Source organism: Nyctibius grandis, chromosome 1, assembly GCF_013368605.1.
Source record: "Nyctibius grandis isolate bNycGra1 chromosome 1, bNycGra1.pri, whole genome shotgun sequence".
Taxonomy (NCBI): Eukaryota; Metazoa; Chordata; class Aves; order Nyctibiiformes; family Nyctibiidae; genus Nyctibius; species Nyctibius grandis.
In genome coordinates, this window is record NC_090658.1 from 1894309 (window position 1) to 1915357 (window position 21049).

The following is a 21049-nucleotide window of genomic DNA, read 5'->3' on the forward strand; positions in this document are numbered from 1 at the left end:
AAAATGGAATTTAACATTTGAAAGAATGAAGAATTTGTCTATAGAGTACTACTATTGTGCGAAATCACCAGGATTTTAAAACCCTACAACTCCCAACACACTTCTGCAATCTACGTGTACTCACAGCTCTTGCCTAAGCCTTCTTATCTTTGCTTTGGCATCTGCGAGCTCGACTGACAGGTGCTGTCTGCTCTCAGTGCGCTTCATGCCAGGAGATCCACAAGGTGATTGTGCTGCCGACGCGTGAGGTAGGAAACGGAGACAGTCCCGTTCTTCCGAGAGTTCTATGATAGTCTAAGAAATTTAAACAAAAACATAGAGAGAAATAGTATAGAATTGCATTCAGAGCGCCATTTATATGTTAGAAATCAGTATTATTTTGCCTTAATAAATCAAGACTGAAATGAAGCAAGAATAATGGGAAAGTTTTGCCATATAATAAGTTAGAAGCCCTACACACACCTCTATACCTAAAGCAAATAGTCACAGCTAGTTAACAGTACCGTTTGGCTATTCTTAAACTACTCAAATTTAGACTTTTAAGTCCATAAAATTATCAGTGCTTTGAATGGATTGGGCAATGAAATGGCATGAATTCCTTGAACATGAGGATAAATATAAATCTCTAAAGAAACGGGTGTTCTGCAGTGAGCAGCTGCATCCTTATCAACTGAATAATGCATCAGACCTATAGGAATATTCCTATTTCATCATATAAATAAAGGTGTTATCCCAATATGAACATCTCTTGTATACCAGTTACTTTTCCTTTGCGTTGCAAAAGAGCATTACCACACAACCTCTCCCCTCACAGTTAAGTTTCTGTTTTACTCTTATCAAGGCTGTGAACTGGAAAGACAGTTGCTAACTGTCAAAGGAATATTTGGAATAATTGCAACATTAACATATCCACACTCTACTGAGGGGAAATCTGGGACTGCCAAGATGATTCATAAGTTGCAATTTTTATTAAACACATTTCTGTTTCTTGATTCCCACACAGTACAATGGTTGTGCCTTGCAATAAGCATGTGAAACCTTCTCTCCTAGTATGGATTCTGCTCCAGTTCACTCAAACCAGTACAACAGGATACAGTAATATAACAGGCATCTTTCAGCGACTGGCTTGCAAACTGATGGGTTCCTGATTCCTGGAAACTTCAGCCTGATACAGCTTTGGATTTGCTGTTTTCAGCTACAGATGAATATTGTTTAAAGTGGTTTCAGACTCTAGCTACTGCTTTTGGGCAGTAAGGAGTCCTTCCTTAAATATGCTAACAGAACATACATCAAACTACTAGTTATAAACATGGTAAGCTGTATCATTTTCAAAAAAATATTTCTTATATTTCTCTTAAGCAACAAACCACATCCATACCTCTGAGTGCTCATCTCTTTCATCTATAAGTCTTTTTAAATGTAACGCCATATTTTTCAAGAGAGGTTCAACATATTCTTGTGTCAACACAATTACATCCATCCACTGCAGATCAAACACATTTTCCTGATTATGAGTTACCTACACGGAATGAAATGGGAGAGAAAAAACATCCACTTTAAATTGTAAGAGTAGAAAGGAAGCATAAAAAAATAAAGCTGAAACTCTATGGGTTAAATCCTCTAAACAAAGTATGAAAAAATGTTTAAAATAAGATTCCATAACATACAATTTAATCTATCTACCTGAAAGTAGTACCTTGTACTTCTGGCAAAATAAAAAGCAAAAGGTGACTATGACATAATATGTTATGTATCACATAGATGGGATTTGAATTATTTTATAAATAAATTTGCATACGAAAATTTCACTAAAGTAGGTTTGCTGTAATTCTAAGAAATTCTTGGAGGAACATACTTGCTCCCTTGTACTGTTTTCACAATGTAATCCAGAAGAGCTTGATCATGAAATCTTTTTGTGAATCAAATTAAAAAATAAAGGCATTTTTTGCTTACTAAAAACAATAGATAAACAAATCATGTATTTGATTTACTTGCTTTTGAACAAATGCAATTAATCTTCTTACAATATTCCGTCTCCAAAAAAGCAGAACAGTAACAATATACCTCTTGAATATGGGCTGCAACAGCTGCTCTTGTGTCGAAATCCAGACCTTGGATTCTTTCAATAAATTCTTCCTTTTTCTGACACTAAAAATAAAGTTATCTATTTTATATACATACACATATATAAAGTCACAAGTATTTTCATTCTTCCTTTGTATTTCTAAGAGCTAAAAAGTGATAAATCTGAAATTACAATGATCACATTGGAAAATTATTATCCAATAATTCTGTTGACCAATAAACACTTGGTTTGTGCCATATTACAGTAATTATAACAACTTCTAACACTAATAAAATGATAAAGAAAAAACAGCTATTGAAAAGGGGGAAGGAAGAGGTTTCTTAAAATAGCTACTTATTAAAATTTTATGATAGTGAGTTCCACAGGTACTTTTCCAGTGTCCTCCTCTACTAATCAAGTTGCTTATTTAAGTTAGGAGCATACAACTGATTTATTTTTTCAGTTTAATTAGCTGAAAGGTACAAACTTTCCTAATAAGAACAGCAGTCCATCAAAAAAAGTTTATTAAATACGTGAAACAGTTTCAATAAGATACATTGTAAGATAATTCTTAAGTACTTTACCATTTTCTTCCTTTCTTTACAGTATCAGGTGAATTAACAATATTACAATTAATAAACTACTAGAAATCCTACACACAGTTTGCTATAATCATACGAGGTGTACAGTTGTAGCCACTGTAAGAACATCCAGATTTTCAAGGAATGCAATAAAACCACTAGAGGAAAGAAGATCAAAGCTATATACCGCCTCAGGTATTAAAACAGCAAGAAAAAAGACTGGTAACACTTAACCATTTCATACAGATATAAACTTATATTAAACTTACCTGAACCGCACAACCAAGTAAAAGCAGGAGAAGTTTTTTTATCTCTTCAGTACCTGGCTCTAAGAAGAAAACAAGAACAAAAAAAATGGTAGGTGTAAAATGGTAATTTGAGCTTCTTCCCCTGCCCTTCAGGAAACATCAGGTTTTCTCATTATTTTCACATAATTTATGTTAACTTAGTTTAGAAAACAAAAAGATGAAGAAAATCCCATCTTTCCAGCTTTCAACTTAATCCTTTTAACTGCCAAGTCTCAGCATTATCAAATAGCTTAACATCTGTAATGGTTCGAAATGGCAAAAACATCATTTCAGCCCCTCGTAAAGCAAAACTTAAGAGTGATGTTTTCAAAAGCGCTTTTGAGACCTACAATCAAGTTTTCAAGTGTAATCTCAGGTATCTCAAGATATTTACAAAACCGTTTAAATTTAACTTGCCACCCCCAAGCTGGAAAAGTTAGGTGACAAGGTCATTTAAATTATTTCATAAAGCTGTATTAGATATTCATCTGCACATCTAAAAATCAAAATGTATATCCAATCTGGCCTTAAGCATCTTAATCTCCTAAAGAAGCTTAACTTAAGGAACACTGTTTCCAGATTAGTAAACATGTTTCTTACTTTTTACACTCAAAATGTCCTCACCCTGCTACTAAATATATGCTATATCTAGAATATAATGCTGTAAAGAGGATGCTTTAAGGATGGCAAAATAAGAGGCTATTTGGAATTAAACTTTATATGACCATTTTACTTTACTGAAAGAGAGAACACTACCCATTGGGCTATCTAGGAATAAAAAGGTCCTAATAGCATCCTTTCTACAATATACTCTGGATTTCAGCCAATACTTTATTTCACTGTTAGCTAACCAGACAAAACCTACGCTATCAAACATCCTAACGCTGGGTCTGGCTACAAATCTGACCTTTATTCTGCCATACAGCTGGTATAACACTACCACCACCCCCAGATTCGCTCTCAGTCCAAACAGCAACCACCACAGTGAATGTCTAGCAGGTACGACGGCATGCATAGTCGTTCTTGAACCTGACCTCAGTTACTGAAGTCCCTTTTTTAAAGGGCTCGATCATCACACGTGATCTCCAATGAGATCTTTCTAAAAGAAAATTCAACCAGAACCTCCCTTCCGAAATGGCAGTCTGCAATCTTCTGCTACGCTGAGCAACTAAGCCTATTTTGGATGAGCCCCCACATAAGATGCAACCGTTCACTTAGAAGCACTTGAAAAATTGTCCTTTGATTTGATCCACCATAGTATTTTGTAAGTAAAGCAAATTTAAATCCTTCTCAATAAGACAGATATGAGGTAATCTTGATCAAAAGAGGAAATCAAAAAAATCAGGATACATAATTCTCTATGATTTTGACTAGCTTTCAGTAAAGAGTCAAGCTGGTGCCATAAAGTAGAGATGAAACAGACAGATGCTAAGCTTCTCCACCTTCCTCTTGGTTTCAGGAGTTCTCTCTGCATTACAATATTAAGTAGAGAGCTTTTTTTCAACATTGATTCAACCTGCTTCTTTTAGAGGGAGATACGTAAAATCCCAATGAAAAGGTAACGTTTGAATTTTTCAAAAGAAGTTTGTCAAGCAGATATGTTACAAAGAACACGAACTCAAATGGGAGATCTTTAATCATTTATACAGACTTGTATCCCAGAGACTCAAGCTGTGAAGTCTTTTACATAGAAATAGAAACCATCAATGAATACATTTCATCAGAAGCACACTACTTCATCTAAAGAAGGGGAATTTCCACCTGGCTGCCAGTCTTAATCAATAAAGGTTAACCAGAACATTGTAATAGAAGGAATCCATCCCAGATTGTATATCCTACATTCATTTATCCCAATAAATTCATCATACTTTTTTTTTAAAAAAAAAAGCAATCCCTGAACTCCTCTTTGGATGCTCATTTGCACACTGCTTCAGCATCTCTTGACTGGTTTTTAAAAGCCTGAGTATTGTGTCCATGTCTGTCCCTGACATTCCCTGAAGGAACACAGCAAAATACTGAACCAGCTCAGCTTCTCACTGCTACCAACCCTCTTGTACGTTTTTCTTTCTTTTTCTGCATGACCAATACAGAAACATGTCATCCTCTTCTCCACCCTCCAGCTTGCTGCTTGAACTTTGTCCCTACCCTATCCTATCCTTTGATCTTCCCTGCACTCACTCTCATCCCTGACTTTCATACCCTCTGTAGCCTTCCATCCTCCCCTGGCTTGCTCCCTCAGAAATATGAACTGGTTTTAATCTTTCCTCTTCCCCCATGAAAGAACATTTGCTTCGCCACTATCTCCTTTTTCCCTTTCCTCTGTAATTTAACTTAACATTCACAATCACAGCCTGTAGCTCTTCTGCTCCAGTTTTCTCCTCACACTGGCTTCCTGCCAATTAGCTCAACTGAAATGTTTTTTGATAAAGTCTCTGATGACCTCTTTTTTACCAAAGCTCAAATCCCGCAGTCTATCTGCATTTTCCTTGATTAGCCAACTGCCTCTGATACAGTCAAACATGTTTCTTTTCCCGAAATCTTATCTGCCTTTGCCTTCTGCAATTTGTTGTCTTCTGGTATTTCTCTACTAATCATTCCTTAAGTGCAAAGTAGTGCAAAGGGGAAAAACTGGGAGACATGCCTGTAAAAAAATCACAGCTACAGCCTGCACTTCAGTGGACCAAATCGTAGTTGTTATCAGAGAATCAACTTCTACTACGGGGGCTTGCCTCGATGCAATCAGATTTACGTAGCAAGTCTCTCAAAAGGTCACCAAGGTTTGGTTTTGCTACACTTGCCCACCAAAGAAAAAGAACTTTAAAATCCCTACAGGATGAGGTCCTCTTTAGGTTGACAGAGCAAGAGCAATATCAACTTTCAAAGGGGAAAGGTTCTTGATGGAACCCAAAAGAACAGGTCTATCTCCTGATTCAGATCAAACTCCATGATGAACTCAGGCAGGAATGTGAAACATCTTCAAGAATATTGTCTTGATTTTTAATATGTGGGCTATGCTACAGCCAAATCCATATTTTCTCACAAATCCAACAACGGCCCCACAGGAGAGCAATGCATACACCACCAGAAGTTCCAGCTGCCAAACCACAAAAGCTAAATAGACTTAGCTGAGGTCCCAAAACAGGAAGAAGCTTTCTTATTAATGACAAAAGCATACGTTTTTTATGTATACAATTGAATCCTAAATTATCTTTGTGGGTTTTTGTAGTGCATTTTTAATAAAATCTCATCTTACATTATACAATATTGTTAAGACATATTTTGTCTCAGTATTTTAAACAGAATAAAAAATGTCACTACAAAAACAATACTATGACCTGGATTTTTAAATCTGTTTTTCCACTAAATCTCATCTCTAGGCAAATCCATGGAGTCTTTCGAAAACCTTAAGAAAGTCTGGAATCAAAACATAAAAGCACAATGCATTCTATTCTTTTGGAAAAGAAGAGACCACATTCACACTTCTTGGGGCACATGATAGATTACAGCATCTGCACATATAAAAACTGAAAAGGCTGTGACCTCAGAAGCAAAAGCAGCAATATTCAAAAGCAGAAAGCAAAAATAAATAAATAAAAAAAAAATCAAGATACCTACATAAATGGGATATGTGCAGATGGGATATGGAAAGTATCAACGTTATGAACCCTGGAATTAAAAAGTGAGGTAACACAGATGGTTCTTCTTGCTCATGAGAAAAATCTTGTCTCACATACACGGAAGCATGGCATATAAGACATCTTAAATAAATAAAAAAAAGCCAGGGGAAGCTACACAGCCTGTTAGAGTAGTTCCTAACCTCTCTGCTGAGGTGCTAGAACATCAGAAGTAGAACACCTGGGACACATTAGACCCAAGTAAATAAATTCTGCCCAATCCATAGTGGCTCCATGCAGGCCAGGTGTGTCTGCTCCGTGCTTCTGGAATTGAGAGCATGGTGCAGAGATTCCCAAGAGGCTGTGGATAGTCAGCTGGGTCCATACAGGCTAATTTTCTTGGTCTGAAAATTGCAACTCTCAGAGCTGGAAGCAGAGAAGGTGGGAGCACGGAGAAGACAGTGTCAGTTCAGGGGAGAAAGCAAGAAGGTAATCGCAGTATTTTTCAGGTAACGATGCAAGAGAAGCAGGAGAGTTTTGGGGAAGGAAAAACAAGGATTAGGAGGTTGGATCAAGTGAGGTGCATTGGATCAAGTGAACTGCCACTTTTCTCAGGGTGGCTTAGGTAAAGGAAGTTGAAAGCATAGTAGCTGGGAACACATTCAACTTATACTTTGTCATATCAGTGGCTCACTGGGTGCTGGGAAATGTACTTCATTTCAGTATAAATCCTAATGACAGCCAGTGCTGAGGTTTGGACAGAACACCTTTTTATAAAGTGTGGCCCTTTGGTGTGAACAACGAAAATGTTACTCATCATCATTAAACCACTTATTTGCTAGAAGTATTTACACCATCTTCTGTTGAAAGGCTCAATTCTAAATGAATTATATTCCCAGCAGAACAATACGAATTATTACACGATGTAAATTTTCATCTTAGTTAAAAATAAACTTACCAGAAAAAGGATTTTTGCCAATTATTAATACATTTGGCAAAGACATCATGATCAACTGCTGCAAATTCTCCTACAAAAGTTAATTAAAATATTATTTAAATCATATGTATTGAACGAAAGCAAACATCAAATACTAACCACCACTAAAGAGAAATTAGTATTACATAAGTAGTATAAATTTTTCAGGTGTTAATACATACATGTTCAATACTTAATTATTTGGACTCAAAAAAACTTACAAGTATGAATTACTTCTACAAAAGCCTTGTTTTATTGGTTTGGAAGATCATCTCAACATAGTAAAATCCTCTTGTGGCAATGAGCTGGCTTATGGATCTTAAGCCAACTAGATCCCATGTCTCAGAATGTAGCAAAACTCTTACATTATTAGTGATTGTTTCTCTGACTAGCTTATTGAGAGATGTTTATTTGCTCTAAGTTGTATTTATACTACAAAAGATCAGTTTCCTCTATTTCACGTCCATAGTCTCAGTGGCTTCCCAAAACCATCACAGTGGATGTGAAAATTACAGTTGTTTTTCTATAGTTATGCTGGGACAATCCTGAACACAAAGGTACAAAATCCTATTTGCATGATCAGGCGGAGCTTTAGTTCAGTAAGTCCCACACATTCAAGCAGCAGCTTTGCCTATCTATTCTATAGATTGTATGAATGGATAGTTTCTGTCAGCCAGTAATGGCAGTAATCAGGTCAAATCCTCAGTCTAGACAGAGCCTAATTCTTCTGAAGCAGAATAGTCTTCCTCCTGTTCCCAGATGTTTATTCACAGCAGATGCCATCCTATCGGCAGCTCTGGAATGATGCTTTTTGTTTTTCCACAGTGACGGATTCATTAATACATAAAATGCTCACACTCAAAAGCAACGTATTCCAGAACCATCACCGCTTTACATCCAAAAGGCACGTATTAGGTGTCATCTTGTAAGCTAAAAAGATAAGTCAACTCATTTTAAGTGAGTTTTCAAATTTTCAAATTTGAAAAATGGCAATATTTCTCGAAAAACACCTGTAGAAATTATTAGCTATAGCTAGACTTAAAAGTTCTCACAAGTTAATATAGGACATTAAAAATATATCTGAATTGATTAACAGTAGATTGAAAAAATATGTACTCTCATTACCCATGCCTAAGAAATTATGAGGAGGGAGAAAACAGCTCTGACCTACTCAAATATCATGAATTTCAACCAACCATGACTCTTGTACTTCTGAGATCTTGAAAAAGGCAATTTTCAAATTAAAAAAAAAGATATGAAGTGCACCAGAGGAAGTTTTCAGTCAATAAAGAACAGATAAAATATAAGGAACTCAAAGAGTATTTATAGGTACTACAAAAGAAAATCACATTTTAAGAAGTGGAGGCTTCGTGGCTTTTTTGTTTGGGTTTTTTTTTTTGTAATAGCTCAATTCCATGATGTTATTATAAAGCTTTTCCTACTGTGAAGCAGAATACAAGCAGGGGTAACCAAGAAATGCGTTCTCTATGGACTAATGATATTATCACCTCTTTTATTACAACACCCCTACCTCGCTTCAAAGATGTCTACCACCTTTTCTGTCACACGGTGTTAACTTCCTCAGTAAGCTCAGTGCAACTGCTCTCAATTTGTGTTTACTTTTGAAATGACTGCTTCTATTAAAAACCTGAAATTGGAACCTGCGTGTCCCAAAACTCACGTATTTCTTTTAACCGTTGTTTAACCTGCAAAAATAAATTAAGCCTATTTACAAAACTCTGCCTTGCTTGTACAAACTTTCAGAGTTCATTAGCATTTATTTTATTAAAGACTCACACATCATCTGCCAAATGAGGCTGAGCGAGCACCCACGGGCGTCATGGAAGCTCACTGTATTAAACCTACCAAGCCCACCAAAACTTATAGGGGGATCAGTTCTCCTGGATCAGCTGCTGAGAACAATTCCACACTCGTACGCTGCCAGGAAATGTACAGGCTCAAAAGACTGGTTTGGGACCTAGTAAGAGTTCAGTGATGCTCTAAGGAAGTAAAGCAGCTTCATTGGAAAAAGAAGACGCAATTGTAATTACAGAGAACAAAGATGATGCAGGAACCAAAAAACTTGTACAATCTAACATAACATTTTAATGTTGAATGTTATATTCTATCGGTGCAGGTTTCTTGACAAGTACATATACAACACTGATGCAATTATTTGCTAAATTGAGAGAATATTTTCCATAGATGTTCTAAAAATACATGGAATAAACTGGCACAGACAAGCTGAGAGGGAACAAAGACTACAATCCACTCTTTAACACTTCCCACCATACATTATTATACTTAACTCTTGCACCAGTGGTGAAACACTAATGCCTGGTCAAAAATGACTACCATCAGGAAATGGAAAAGGATATGGGACTCAGCAGCATATACTATGTGTGTACACAGGAGGAAAAGCATACAACAGCACAGGCTCTGTCATGATGCCTTCGCTGTAAGAGGCAGATTGAAGGAGATTTTCTCCAGATCTGAACCCTCCTGGCAGAAAGGTGCAGGGAATTGTGGAAGGGTCCCAAAAGACACACTATAAGGGGCACTGGTGACATCTGCAGTGTCCTACTACAGCATGTCCATGTGTACACCACTCTATCCAGGCTCTGCAGCTAAAGGCACAGCACCAGCTCTGACCTATCGCACAGAACACAAACATTCAATGGCTATTTTACAGCTCTAAGTTAGATAATCGCTGCATTTACTATGCATTCCCATTTGATTGGTATCACCTCACTAAGTTTTTCCTAGTGAAAAATCAAATTAATTCTAAACTCAATAAATCTTATCACATTTCTCTTACAAAGATTCCATTGATAAGACTAAATACACATTTAATAATTTCTGTCATAGGCACAAAACCTGCCTCAATTCAAAAAATACCAACTGATACCGCTTGGTGTACTATACAAGCAAAGATGCAGAGTATCTATCACATAAACATATCATCATTCACATACAAGTGTTTCCAGACTACTACTATATTTGTAAAATAAGTGTGATAAAAAATTTGATCAGATTTATAAACAACTATCCATACAATATCTCAAAATATTAATCTTATTATTGTTACGCTTAAAGGCATAACTGTAAAAGAATACTTAGAAACAATTCTAGGCAAAACATAATACAAGAAACATTACTGACCTGATAGTACGTTTTTATTTGTTTCACCAAAATAGACAAATTTTGAATCCTTAATGATGCATCATTGTTTACTTTTTTGTTTATCCTCTGATTAGCAGACTTTGGATTACTGAGGGAAAAAAAAAGAGAATAAATTAAACACACTGAACATTGATCTTTAAAGCTCTCTATATAACAAATGATATAGTTAATGTACCAGCATAACAACTTCTTGTCTTGGTTACCATGTCTTTTTTTCTCTCCACAAGTTGTGGAAGTGGCTGCCAAAGGCAGAAAGAAGTAACTTGAAACATCTGCCTCTGCTGCAGCTAGTGAGCTTAGCACCCTTTTTGGCTATTAATGCAGCATGTAATTGGGAGCACCCATCACAACTACCGGAGAATGAATGTAAGAAGAAAGTTTTTGTGGCTCTGCACTTCTCCACAAGCAGCCCCATCCCTGACGAACACAGAAAGCAGAGCACAGCTCTAGTGTAAACAGTCCAGCACACACTGCAGATGTCAGGAATCATTCTTGCTGATGCAGACAATTACGAGTAATAGAATTCAGACTGGCTACGTTAACGAACGTCGATACACTGAACAACTATATGGTGCTATTGCACTATCATGAGGCACAAAACCAGAATGTAAATGTTAAGTTTTAGAACAATGAAGACAATGAAATATATCACACTAACGCATTCTGAATTATTTTAAATTTATTTGCAGATGACGGAAAACTGTCAACAAAGGGATTATTAACTGGAGTTTTTGTCATGTACTCTCACATACTACCAGATTTTTTCCCTGGTTTATCTTGGCTCCAGAGAGGAAATCAATGCCTTTTTCCTTCAAAAAGTAGAAAGGATGTGAGGAAATGCACATGAGTCACCCTTTTTCAATACCTCATAACACCCCAAGTTATTACCACATACAAGACAGCATGACATCCATTCACTGTGACTTTTCAAGGAAAACAATGCAGACCCAGTGCAACTCCCCCACGACACCCTGTAAACGGCTTACAGAATTCATGAGATGGCCAATGCAAAGCTTCTTAACTTTTACAAAGATACTTGATACAGTTGCACAACACAACTTTTGATGTTTAATGACATTATTGTATTGTTTAACGACATTATTGTCAGATAACTGTGCAGCTGGCTGGAATACTGCACTGAAACAAGAAACTACCAACTTGTCATTGTCAAACCGGAGGTTCCTGCAGGGGTGTGTGTCTGCTGGGTCTGGCTTTATTCAACGTTGTCATTAATGATTTAGACAATGGAATACAGAATATACTTACCAGAACTGTCATTGGCAAAAATTGGGAAGAATAGGAAAAAACTTCAAAGAACACTATGACAATTGGGAATGATCCTAATAAAGCGCAGAAGTGGTGTGAGAGCGGTATAACGGAATTCAATAACAACAGGTACAGGCAAAGGATTATCCTCGGGAATCGAATGCAGAAAGGAGTAACTTGCTCTGAGACTGAAGTGACCTGAGTATTGTAGTGTACACAACCAAATACTGAGGGAAAAGAAATGTCATTGCTAAAAAAACCCTGATTCTTCAATTTTTTATTACAGGTGTTGTCTGAGAGAGAGGTAGTTATTGCATGCATGGTACAGGTGATGCTTCAGTTCACACAACCAGCTCCCCAAAATGAGGTAGTCCCTCTACACCACTGAACATAGTAGTATCATCACTTATTTTGATGCAATTTACCACTTTGGTAGTTTCACATGCTCTTTGTACGAGTGTCGCTATAGACAAAATTTACATATTTTTCATTTAAGTTACCTAAACAAACTTTTATTTGCCTTTTACAGCTTTCTTTGGTTATAGCATGTTATAATTTTTAAAAGACACATTTATGTCCTTCCTTCAGTTTACTGCTGTCAGAATTTCCTGGCTTGTAAGCATGAATAGAAATAACACAGAAAAAACATTGCTGGGAAAGGAAGTCAGATCATACATAAAATGCACCTCCAACACACAGTCTTTTTTAAAAGAAAAGCGGTAAGCATAGCATTTTTTTTCTCTTATATATGAATATAAATCTAGGAAAATTAGGACATGGAATGTTACGTTGGTAATTGCCTCATTCCTAAATGCTCATGACCATGTCCCTAAAAATACTATAAACAATTAAAGTACATTTTAGAATATATTAGCCAAAACTATGTGACTAAGATGTCACCTTGGATTTATTAACTCAGCCAACCTGTAGCTGCAAAAGGAACTAAATGGGCTAAAAACGATTATGCTTTGCAGATGTGCAGAACCGAACTCCTTTCCAAACTGAATTCAGTCAAATTTGTTACAATCAGAAGAGAAAATCCAGGATAAATCCTGCTGACCTGATGGCACACAGAGATCAGCCGAAGTCTCCTATTTTCTACAGTCATATCTCCAAAAGGCCGATTTGGGCCCTTAATCTTCATCTTTAATCTTAATGACTATCGGATTATCTCCAGGCTTTTTCATCATCTTCAGCAGCATTTCTACAGCCGCACATTTTCGACGACTCTCCCTTTAGAGCACTCATAGACCACTAGAGTTTCCTGGATATTGTAATAGCTCTGATTTTAGTATCAACACTGAAATTAGTGTGCAACCACAAGAATTCAAAACACAAATGTCACAAAAGCTCAGGCGTTACACTTCCTCATTTCAAAAGCTGTACTAGAAAATATAGACGGAACTTGTAAAAACAAAAACTTTAACATTTGCATAGCACTATGTCTTCATAATGGTATGTAAACACAAATCTCTACACGCTTTTAAAGACAAACTGTTACTATCCCAATACTACAAACGGGAAATGAACACAGAAACAAACTCCTGAACAACAGCAGAAACAATCAGTGCCAAGGATATCTGTGTGGAGGAGGAAAAAAGAAAAGGGCAATGAGAGCCCAAGATTTCTTAGGACACAAATTCTTAGTTCCACACCTTTGTCACCACTGCCATCTCCATGTTTTGCAGGACAATATTTCACTACTGGGGCTTGCACACACCAAAGATACAACACATGAGCTTTGTGTTTTATTTGATGATATGAAAACAGATTTTTTAAATCAGAAGTCGTAACATTTGGACAAGAACAAGAACTGTAGGATGTCATTAAGCTTGTACCTGAATACCAGCATTTCTCCTCACAGTACAAAAATAAGGAATTCCCATCTCCCAAGTGATGCACTAACAGATACTAACGGAATCTGAGCACTTTTAGAACACTTTAGCGGACACTTGGAACAGTACTAGAGCAAAGCATCCTTATGTTTCATCTTCTCCATCTTCATCCTTAGAAATCCAACAGCATATGGATCAACTCTACCAAATTACGCATTAATAAAGATAATCAGAAATTCTGTGCTATTAGCCTTGTGTCAAAGTTCATGTTGATACATATCAAAGATTAAAAAAATCTTTCAACTACAGTTGAAAATAAAGTAACATTCCTTTATTTCCACCAATTCACCCCATAGATCCTCCTATATATATATATATATTTTTTTTTTAATGTGGTGCATATCTTCAAGACCAGCTCAACGGCTGACACACATTCCTTACACTTTATGGAAATTCCAGACTTCTTTTTTGATAAAAGCTACACTGTTTAGTGTCAAAATGATTCATTCCTCTATCTTAAAACAGAAAGCATTCAACTTTTTTTTTTTTTTGGCATGAATTGCAGGAAACAGTTTACTGAGATTGTGAATTTTGCTGGGAGAACTTGGGCTACAGATGTGCTCTGGAACCGTATTTTACGACTTGAAAAAACTCAGCCAGTTATATGATCCTCTGCTAGTGCAGACTATCAACAATTAAAATCTGAATGTCAGCTTCAGGACAACCTGGTGCACAGAGTAAATTTATTTTAATAATCTTAAATTTTTCCAAGAGATCACAGCGACAGGTTCAACAGAAACCCAAAACTCAAAGTTGCCTTAATACTTTTCAGCAGAACTTTAAAATAGATTATGGTAACAAGAAGTTGAACCCCTTGCTCTTGAGGATCAATAAAATTAAGTTACTTAAATATCAGTACTAACACTACTAATCTCTATCAATCATTTTTAATGTAATTAACATGTAGCCTCAATAACTCACTATAGCTAGTAGGAAGTTTTATTTCTTTGATTGTAAGGATTTTTTTTGTAAGGATTGTCGTATTGGCTCATTATTCTACAAACAAGGGAGGTAAGTTGTCTTTGACTCTCTTCATCAATACATGTTAGCAATGACTAGGATGACTTTTACTTGGAAAAAAATTGTTTCTAACTCTTCCCAGAGTGAAATCCTGCTCTCAATACCTTCCAGTGCAAACGGGACTTTACCTCTGTCCTACAGTAACTTAAATCTTTCTAACCACATTATGTCATTAAATGATTATACTTTACAAACACAGAATATTAATAAGGTACCTACTAAAATGACCCACATGTTGAAATGTAAACACGTCAAAGAGAGGCCACTTGGTAGAAGAATCCTTCAGTGTTTGTATTTACCAGTGTTCCCTAACCTTCAGTCACCAATTTCCAGCTTTCAGATTATGTTTGAACTGTCAGTTTTGACTTGCAAAGTGCACCCAACAGCCAAGAACAGGCCTGACAGATCACTTCTCCCACCATGCACCGTTAACAAAAGAACTGAGTAGGTCCTTCAGCAGCAGAATCATTAGTTTAAAAAATAAACCCACCTTCATTCCCAATACTGATAACCAGGCCTCATTCTCTCAAAGCCTCCAACTTTAAAGCTCGGTCTCTTTAATCCACAAAACACCATTTTAAATCATCTTCATTTAGTCAATGCAGCCCATCTTCCTAAGTACTGATGTCTTAACTCATTCCTCTCAAAGAGGCAATAACATAGCATGATGTTAGCTACACATTTTCCATTATATCTTGTTTGTATAATTGTATTTTGTCAGATTGGTCCAAGCCAGGAATGGACATACCGATTTTCTTATCAAGCGTTTGAAATAACTAGTGAGAAAAACTAATGAAATATAATGTGCAAGTATTTTTCATGCAGAAATATAAAATGCTAAACATAGATTGCCAAAAGCTGTATTGCTTTCAAGAGCATGTATCTTTAAATTCATTTACATTTTTTGGCAACTGATTTATTACAGATCTTCATAAATTACATGTATCCATATGTTGAATTGTTTAATTTTTATAAGCAAGAAAATTTTTATAATAATTACATTTTTTTATTAACACTAAACAATTCTGCTTATTGGAACACATTTGGTCCAATACCACTGAAATAGACTAGTACCTGCTTCTGGGAATATAACAAGATGCAAATGAAATAGTTTTTGCAAATAAATCTGTTCTAAAACAGACTTTTGTAAAAGATAGCTTTAAAAACCAGTGTTTTACAAACATAAGATTCTAGTGGCTACCGTGCTAGTTACACTATAAACATTTCTCAGGCAATACATGCTCTGAACTCTGAATTGCTCCTTTTATTAGGTGGAGATACTGAGCTGCTTCAGCAGCAAATAGCCTGGCAAAATAGGGCAAATCTGTCCAGAAGTCAATAGGAAGCAGAGCAGTAAAAGACACCCTGAAGCAATTTTACATTTAAGAGCAACCTACTTATGACAAGACACATTAATTTCAATAGCAATAAAACCAGACAAGAGCATCTATCCCAATAATGCATTAGTTTAGAAGTACTGGTTACGGAGAGAACTTCAGTGATTTTGACATACTACCAGTGTCATGAATTAGACTGAGACCTCGTATAATCAGGGATTATGTGTCTTTAATTTTTCATTGGCCAAAATCTATCAGAAATGGGAATGTGATAGCTTAATGGCTTCATGCTTAAATCTATACAGACTGCAAACCAGTTGTGTCCTCTCTTGCCATCTGTTCCTTGATGGTACTTAATGACTAAGTCCAGTATTATAATGCACCCTAATTTTAAATGTATCGTTGTTTGAATGCATTTGTTAAGTACAGTGAAAAGTTGAAACAAGCACTTGGAAAAAAATTCTACACAAGAGTACATCTCAAATGATAATAAATATTGACTCTAACTCTGTGTTTTAGCTTACAGTATTCACTTCTACACATAAATGTTGCTTGCCTAATAGGTATATTTTTTGCAAAGTCCTTTTAATTGAAATACTGAGGCTCACTTGCTCTCTGCCAAGTATTTCAATAACTATTGCTATCAGAATTTTTTGATAGATTTCAAATAATAAAGTAGCATTTCCACTATTAGCCAGAAAATAATATATACATACAAAATGTGTTTTACAAGGAAACTTAATACACCAGTGTCCTTTTACTGTGAAAATTAAAATAAAACCAGTGCCTTCACTAGAGAATAACTGATAATCTCAAATTCAGTTTAAACATTTGAAGCAACACCAGCCAAAGCAGTACATTGAGGCAATGAAGTTATGAGAAGCACCTCTGCACATGGGACAAAAGGAGCACTGGCCTTCACCAGTGTACTGTTTGATCAGTTTTAAAATCATCAATGACAGTCAAAGGGTCAGTCTGCAGCAGTTACAGTGTCAAAGAACGGGGCAGATTCTGAAGTACAACATTGTCAGTATCTGAACCTTGTAAACACGCACGTTCTAGAAAAGTTGGTACAAGATGGCATACTTCAAACTCCTCCTGCATCTATCAGTATGATCTGCTTCTGCTGTCAAAGAATATTTTCATGCTAAACCTATTAAAAAGATATTGAAAAAAATTGTAACCTCTTTTCTATACCTCTGGCACATGTTCATCAGGATATCTGTGTTGATAGAAATGGATTTAAAGGGATGACTTCCCCAAAGAATAGTTCATGGCACAGACTACCCACTGTTGGAGCGTGCAGAGAACTAACTCAGCGCGTTCTTACCTGAAAAATGAATGGCAGTAAAATCCTTCCACCTCTTGAAGAGCATCATGCGAGACCCGCAAGCCCTGAGGCTGCGATGTATTGATGATATTGAATGACGTGATGGCTCAGTGATACTACACAACGCACATGTGACTATTACAACTGGAGAGCCACAGTCTGACTTGCTGAGGACACAAGAGATGCACGTTCTGGAGTCGCTCAGGCGTTCATTCTTGAATCCTGCTCAGCCACTGTATCTTTGTGCGCTTACTCAGGATCCAGTGAAAGGATGCTCTAATCCTAACTTGCAATAAGCAAACGTTGTGATTTATACTAACCACTCTTCTTTGCCTTTTTAGTGGGCATTTATGGCAATCTACCTCTTACTTGTAAAGCACCTGTACTTCTACCCTTGAGACAATACTGTTCGAGCAGCAATCAATGTAGAGCTAATGCAGTTCTGCAGACATCTCCTCAAAACATCGACAGATGTCATTACAAATGCTGAGATATCCTCTACCACAAAATAAGGTGCAGACTAATATCTCAATTTAAGGACACTTTGCTAACTCTGCACTTAGCAAAGAGTGACTATACGTGCCAAAATTTCAACAGTTGTATCAAAGGTTTTTTGCCTCATGCTAACGTGAGTTTTAGAAGGAGGTCTAACATCATAAGCCTTTTGGCCCTTGCACAAAACCCCATTTCCTACGATTATGTCCAACATCATAAACTATTAGGAGGCCGAAGCCCTATGCCTACTTTAAAAAAAAACAACACAACCAAGTGGCCTACAACAAACCGACTGCCTGGTGGGGATCACAAGGAACACTGCCAAGAACATATGAGTAGAAACTGAGCATACACAGACAGCTTTCCTGCTCCCTGCCTTAGCTCTGCAGCATCTGACCAGGCTGAACTACTCACAGGGTAGCTGCACAGTGCCTAAGCTCTCTTGTTGGCACTCACAGCAGAGGAGCTGCCTAATTACTCATGGTTGAAGTGTGCTAGAATAGCTGTATCTGAAGCAGTGCCACAAGCCTTTGTGCCGAGTAACCCTGTCTCTCCCTTCTCCACCAATGTGAACCCGCTGCGCCTCACAACCTCGGGGCTGCGCTGACCAACGACTGCTCTGCTGGGTGGTCCCACTGTTAGTGGTATTATTTGCATGAAGAGACATCCCCTCGTATCTGTACACTCACAGGTTTACACATGAATGTACAAACAGCCAGACAAACCCACAGTATGTTCAAGAGGTCTGGTGGCTGATCTTTAATTTCTCCCTCACAGGATTTCAAAAAAACAGAGACCAGAACAGCCCAGATTTCTTTCTTCTCCTTTCTCTTTTCTTTAATAGTAATAAGGAAGATGCATGCAGGTGAGCAGAATGTAGAAGAAGGTAAGAGAGGAAATAAAACAGTTCACCTGTCATTTACTAAGCACATGCTTGTATCACTGAATTAACACCCCCAAAAATCCATAACTTCCAAGCTTACAAAGCAATAGCTGTCTTCATCATCACATGGTATGAAAAAACTTTACTGCCACTGCTTCAACTTGACTGTCAGATGTACTCTTTTCCTATCACACTAAAAGGTATATGTCAAAAAAAAAAAAGCTTTCTGCCAAAGATTGAAAATTGTGAATCAGTACTCACTGCACCGAGTAACCTGGGTGAGCTCCCCACAACAATCCAAGAGAATGTGGAGCAGCCTCCACTCCACAGCTAGCAAAAGGTAAGCTGGCTTCCACCAAATTAAAAAGCTTCACTGATGGGAAGGAAAATCTATAGGCTTCAGAGCATCACAGAACACTTAACATTGTCACACAAAATAAACATTCCTGGGTATTAAATAATTGAGAATTCCTAGAAGAAACAACGTGACAAACAAAACTTTTTTTGAGCAAACAGATGAGAACCAGAAAGCCTGACAAACATACATTACTATGACAACAAATCTAAATATCTTACAAGGGTTTTTCTGTGTGGGGTTTTTCTGGGTGTTTTCTTTGTTTGGTTTTAGTTGGGTTTTTTTTAATTGCAAAAGGCCTAGTCGCAAATATTGTTTGAAAAGGTAGAATTAGCCTGCTGTAGTACTTCAACTATATTACTTTCCAAATTAAACTAAAATAAAAAGGTAGTACAGGATGCAAGAGCATAGAGTCTACAAAGGCCAAGCAAGAATGAAGATGGACATACCACAGAAACAAATACTGAGGATAATGAATACTGAAGTTTTGCTTTCTACTTCAAGCACTGTGCGTTATTTTTCTTCCCAGGGTCAACATTTTTTTCTTCTCAAATGAGTCCAAATTTTAAGATCTATTCAGTCCAACACTAATTAACAGAGGAACTGAAAACTATTTGACTTTGTGATTAACACCTCAATGTACGTGACCATTAAAACACTGCAAACATTTACACCCACAATAATCCTGTGACAACAGTAAGATCAGCTTCACACGAGTAAGCACTCACAGATCCGGATCACACGGTGCAGCATGACTTGATACCAAGTATCAGAGGGCATTAAAGTGAGAAAATGTTTTCACAGTCTACCTTGTAAAGAACATTCTGCAAACACACAGGTAGTAAGTTCAGAAGAAACATCAGAAACTGTTACAAAAGAAGCAGAATAGGGCCAGAAAGTTGTCAGATAGGAAGCAGCAAGCAGTACAGAAGAGAACCAAATAAACACTTATTGCCCTTAGCAAATGACATTTATGGAGCTAAAATGGTTTCTAATATATTTAAAATAGTAATATAAGGGAAAACATTAATTATTTAATTTCTCCTTTGGAAGACTTGGAAAAATGTCCACTCATTTTATTTTTTTACTTTGAACTTTGCTGAAGCCATAAATTCTCAAAAATAATTAGTTAGTACTTCAGATTCAAAATAGCCTGACCATAGGTAAACACCTCAGCACACTGAGTATTAAAAACCACAAGAAATATTGATGTGAGATCAGCCTAGTGAGATGACACCAAGGTCACCTGAATAATGCCGTTTCAGTGACTAAAAAGATCTTAAGCTCTAAAAGTAGTGCCACACAGATTGCTGTTAAATACTTCTGGTTAGAATAGTATGATTCTAGAATTTCCCTTTCTTATCAAGTACAATAACCCTTCTATAAGTAAATTAATAACAATAATATATGTATATTCATCCTTTTCTGTACCAATTTTTAGACTACCAAGTGCCAGATCAGAGCCCTTCCTACAGATTATTCCAGAGAATGAGACAAATTCCAATGCAAGGCTCCCAGATACAAGGGGAACGACAAAGAAAATAAGTCACATTTCTTGTAAAAATTTTATCCACATGAGCAACTTCATTTCTTCAGCACACCAACTGAAATGTGTTGCAAATTTTGCATGTACATCAATACACATACAATCCCCTACTGATTTAGATATAAACAGAGCAGTACATGAAGGACCTTACCCCTGTTAACTACCCAAAGCTACACGATAAGCACACACACAAGGGCCTGTAAAAGAAGTGCATTC

The 21049-nt window shown here is 36.7% G+C and overlaps 1 protein-coding gene across 1 annotated transcript in view; it reads right to left on the reverse strand.

Annotated features, from left to right (window-relative positions):
- CCDC88A (coiled-coil domain containing 88A) overlaps nt 1-21049 on the reverse strand; it is a 70131-nt gene that overhangs the window by 41330 nt on the left and 7752 nt on the right. The window contains exons 3-8 of the mRNA XM_068397874.1: nt 10686-10794; nt 7506-7575; nt 2916-2974; nt 2065-2148; nt 1379-1519; nt 125-294 (exon numbers count right to left, since the gene is read on the reverse strand). Coding sequence (XP_068253975.1) covers nt 125-294; nt 1379-1519; nt 2065-2148; nt 2916-2974; nt 7506-7575; nt 10686-10794 — 633 coding nt within the window. The remainder of the gene's footprint in view (nt 1-124; nt 295-1378; nt 1520-2064; nt 2149-2915; nt 2975-7505; nt 7576-10685; nt 10795-21049) is intronic.